Here is a 4,002-nt window from a genome sequence, read left to right as displayed (position 1 = left end):
ATATATATAAATGCTGTGTTTATTTTAAAGTCCCACCATTAAAGGTGAAGGTGGAGAGATAAGGTCTTTGCCCATGTCTGTGTGTGTTTGTCTGCATCATTAATCAGAGATGTGCGCAAGTCTTTTCTCTGCAAGTCAAGTCTCAAGTCTCTTGACCTCAAGTCCAAGTCTCCTCGCATGTATCACTTAACTGGCAGTTTGTTCAAAGTTATTCTAACTATACTAGATTATATTCTATAATACTATATTTTAATCAAATATTAAAACATAGTATTATGTTTTAATAAGACTATTAAAACGTAATACTGTTTTAAAAATATAGATAAAGTTGAAATAACAGCAATCAAGCATTTAGTACTGTTAACTGTGTTTTGCACTTGCAATCTTACAAAAGCATATTGCAGTTATATCTTGCCATTGACAAAGAACAAATCCAACAAGTCTGCTGCTGATTTCACAATAAAATACCAGAAAAATAAGTATTTTTAAATGCATAAAAGCATGTCAGTGAAGATGATGAAGCAGAATCCTTRAAGTCAAAGGGTYACACAAGTCATTACAAAAACAAGTTTTGGATTTGGACTCCAGACCCTTTATATTTTGTCAGTCTCTTGTCATGGTGKTGAATAAAGTCTCTGTAAGCAAAGCTTATAATGAATATACTGCAGCACACCTGCCATGCTGAAGCTCTGTTTGTCACGTGGGGTACACGTCATTAACATTAGACGGCGCTGGCCCCTCCCATTCTCAGGTGAGGGGGAGCGGAGTGTATAGAAKAATTATTCTGACTTTAATAAGAGCGAATATTTTCAATTTGAGAGCAGGAAGTAAATGTCTTCRCTCTTAAAACTTTATGTATTTGTTCTCAAAGGAGCGGAGCATGGAGGTGTACTGAGGGAGTGAGAATCRTGAGCCGRGCAGTGAAAAGACTTGCATTGTTCGCAAGTCTCACATCACAAGTCCAATCAAGTCTAAGTCTCTAATAGTAGGGACTTAAGTGCGACTCAGGTCCGAGTCACGAGTCACGAGTCCCCATCTCTGATGTCTATTTTTCCAGATGTTGAGATAAAATTTAATGTGGTATGAGACTGRGCCCCAGTTTACAGGATATGCTGGGCGCTAACTGATTGCACAAATCTCCTGTTTAAAACTTAGCAAATTATCAATTAACAGTTGTGTCTATTAGCAAAGTAATGAACCACTGGTTGGGTTTTAATGAAACTTTTCAGTGGAGGAATTAACTTTTGGACCCAATTCAAGATGTCCGTCACAACCATAAAAAAAAAAGGCTGGTACTCTGCAATTTTTGTGAATATTGATTTAAAAAATTGCAGCAGAAGTAACACACATTTTGAGCACTATTGTGCGACACCTTTGTTTTAAAGCCTTAATTGGCACTAGCTGAACCTGGCTTGTCTGCTAGCAAAAAAACATCTCATAAACCAATTTCCATTAGTGACTGCTAAAACTTTTAGAGTGTAGGCTGCCACAGGTATACACAAACATGACGTCAATGAATTTTACAGGTATAGACAAAAAATTAGGCGTGGTAGTAGCTGAGAGTCATTGACAAGACTTACTCTGTGTGAAAGGCTCACGATACAGCCATATGGCAATAAATGTTATATTAAATGTTTGAYCAAAATGACTACAAGTCTTTTGTCTGATTTCACTCTAAAACTGCGGCCTGACAGGAGGAGGGTGATATGCATTCCTCCAAGGAATGATAGATCTTTAATGTTGAGGAGATGGTGATTTTTTTAAATATATATTTTATTTTATTTTATTTTTTGCCAACATATTGGTGTCATCTTACCTCTAGGTTCTCCAGCCGACCCTTGAGGCTCTGCATGGTTTTGCCCAGCTGGTCTATGGTCTCGCCGGGGTCCCGGGGCAGGTCCCCCATGGTGTTCTTGCCGTACTCCTTCCGCCTGGATCCCTGACCCCGGGACTTGGCGTGCGCCGTCTCGTCGGCCGCCGCCTCGCAGCGCGCCAGCTTGGAGTTCAGCTCCTTGATGGTCCCCTGTTGGCTCACGATGGTCTCCTTCTGCTGCAGGATGGTCTCCCGGAGCTGCAGGATCGTGTTGCGCAGCTCGTCCTCCACGGGTCCGATGCTGCTGCTCTGAACGCGGTTCCCGGTGGGACCGTAGCCGCAGCCGGGCTCTGCGCCCGGGGGGATGGCGTTGCACACGAAGCGGCCACCTGTGGCTTCCTGGCTGCGCACCGCGGAGCACAGCAGGGCTGCAACTACAACCAGCATCCCGGCGTGGAGTCCCACAAACATAAATCCTTCTAGAATTATATGGGTGGAAATGACCCAAATTAAAAAAAAAAAACTTTTATTTTGCCACAACTTATTAGTTTAACTCAACATTGTCCAACAAATGTTAGCAAATCTTATGAGAAAAAATAAATCCCATCCCAGTCCGTGAGAATCATTCTCCTCCACCAAGCTCACCAACAAATCAGAATTCTTGCAGCTTGAACAAACTCGAGTAAATCAGAGTTTTTTTGTCCCCCAGTTTGGAAAAAAAAGTTGGCCCCCGGTGGTTTATCTTCAGGGTGGAGTAAAAACCTCGGCCCGGCCGTCCTCTCCGCTCTGCTGGACCGTCAGTGYTCGGTGCTGAACAGACAGCGACGCGCCGCAAACACACGTTATTATTAAGAGCAGGGCGCGCGCTTCCGCTCATCATCCGCGCGCTCTGGTTTGTTCAGCTTCAGCCAACGTCATCAGCGGGTCTCGGAGGGTCCGAGTCTGTGACACGCTGCGAGCGTCTCATCCGTGTGTGAGAGGAGAGAACTCCAACAGGGGGCTACAGATTTCTACACGTTTTGGAAAAAATTTGAACTTTATGAAATTACATTTAATTTTAGAAAAAGTTTATTTGACAGCACACAGGTTTTTATTTTGATTAAGATAAATAAAAAAACAACTGGCAGATTTTTTCTGAGTAAAAAAAGTCAAATAAAAGAAGAGTCCTTTAACCTCACAGGTTGGGTTCAGCGGAGGTGATGTGAACACAACATCTTACCTGCTGCTGCAGATAATTGTTGAGTCTCTTTAGATAAATAAAGTTTGTCAATTTAATGTCATAAGGATCAGATGAAAATTTGAAAAAGTAAGGAACCTAACTATTTTTTTACATCGATGATTAATGTGTCCTTAACATAAAGATGTGTAACCAAAAATTGTGAACTGTTGCCGGCTTAGCTTGTTTGTGAAAATAGCTAAATCAGAGTTACCGAGAAAACCCACAAAAACACAAAGGGAACATGCAAACTCCACACAAAAAGACCTTAGGGCTGAACAGAGGACCTGCTGTGAGACAGCAGTGCTGACCCCTGAGCTGTCATGCTGCCAACTACAGCAGTGGTTCCCAAACTTTTTGTCTTCTGACCCACAAAATATCCAAAGCAAAAACTTGTGACCCCAAATATTACTGGTCTGAGTACACAAACTTTGTTAATAACCCTAAAAACACAGATGTTTTGACAATCTAAACAGCTTGTACACAAATATAAATACTTATTTTTACTTATTTTGTGTTTTTGTAATAATTATAGGGAAAATATTACATCAGCAATTATTTTATTACCCTTTAAATTGATTTCTGGAGATTATCCAAGGTGCTTCATGACCCATAATTGGGTCCCGACCCTAAACACTGGACTAGAGCATCCCAATGATTTAACATGAACATTTTGTTATACCATTCTACTAGATGACAACAGGTGCTTCTGCTGGGGACTCTTTTAATCTGGTGGGGGACTTCGATGCTCCTGTGGGTAGTGACAGTGTGACCTGGAGGGGTCACAGCCACTCCCATCTGAGCCTAAGCAGTGTTGTTGGACATCTATAGTCATAGTTCGTCCATCACAAGCACCATGACCAGATCTGCCCTGATTTCATCCAGATGTTGACTTGGTTGACACACCTTTGCAACATCAGGTGGACATTTGGAGCAATGCCACTGGATTGGCACGACTGGTGGGGTGCGGGGG

General features: G+C 42.0%; 1 protein-coding gene across 2 annotated transcripts in view; it reads right to left on the bottom strand.

Moving 5' to 3' along the window:
- Positions 1-2,591, bottom strand: part of nptx2a (neuronal pentraxin 2a) — an 18,930-nt gene extending 16,339 nt beyond the window's left edge. For both annotated transcript variants that reach the window (XM_014014903.1, XM_014014904.1), the window contains exon 1: positions 1,817-2,591. In XM_014014903.1, coding sequence (XP_013870357.1) covers positions 1,817-2,284 — 468 coding nt within the window. In that variant the 5' untranslated portion in view covers positions 2,285-2,591. The remainder of the gene's footprint in view (positions 1-1,816) is intronic.
- Positions 2,592-4,002: the final 1,411 nt, after the last annotated feature.

Source organism: Austrofundulus limnaeus, unplaced genomic scaffold (assembly GCF_001266775.1).
Source record: "Austrofundulus limnaeus strain Quisiro unplaced genomic scaffold, Austrofundulus_limnaeus-1.0 Scaffold120, whole genome shotgun sequence".
NCBI lineage: Eukaryota > Metazoa > Chordata > Actinopteri > Cyprinodontiformes > Rivulidae > Austrofundulus > Austrofundulus limnaeus.
Note: the sequence above shows the minus strand (reverse complement) of the source record. Positions and strands in the feature narration are given on the sequence as shown.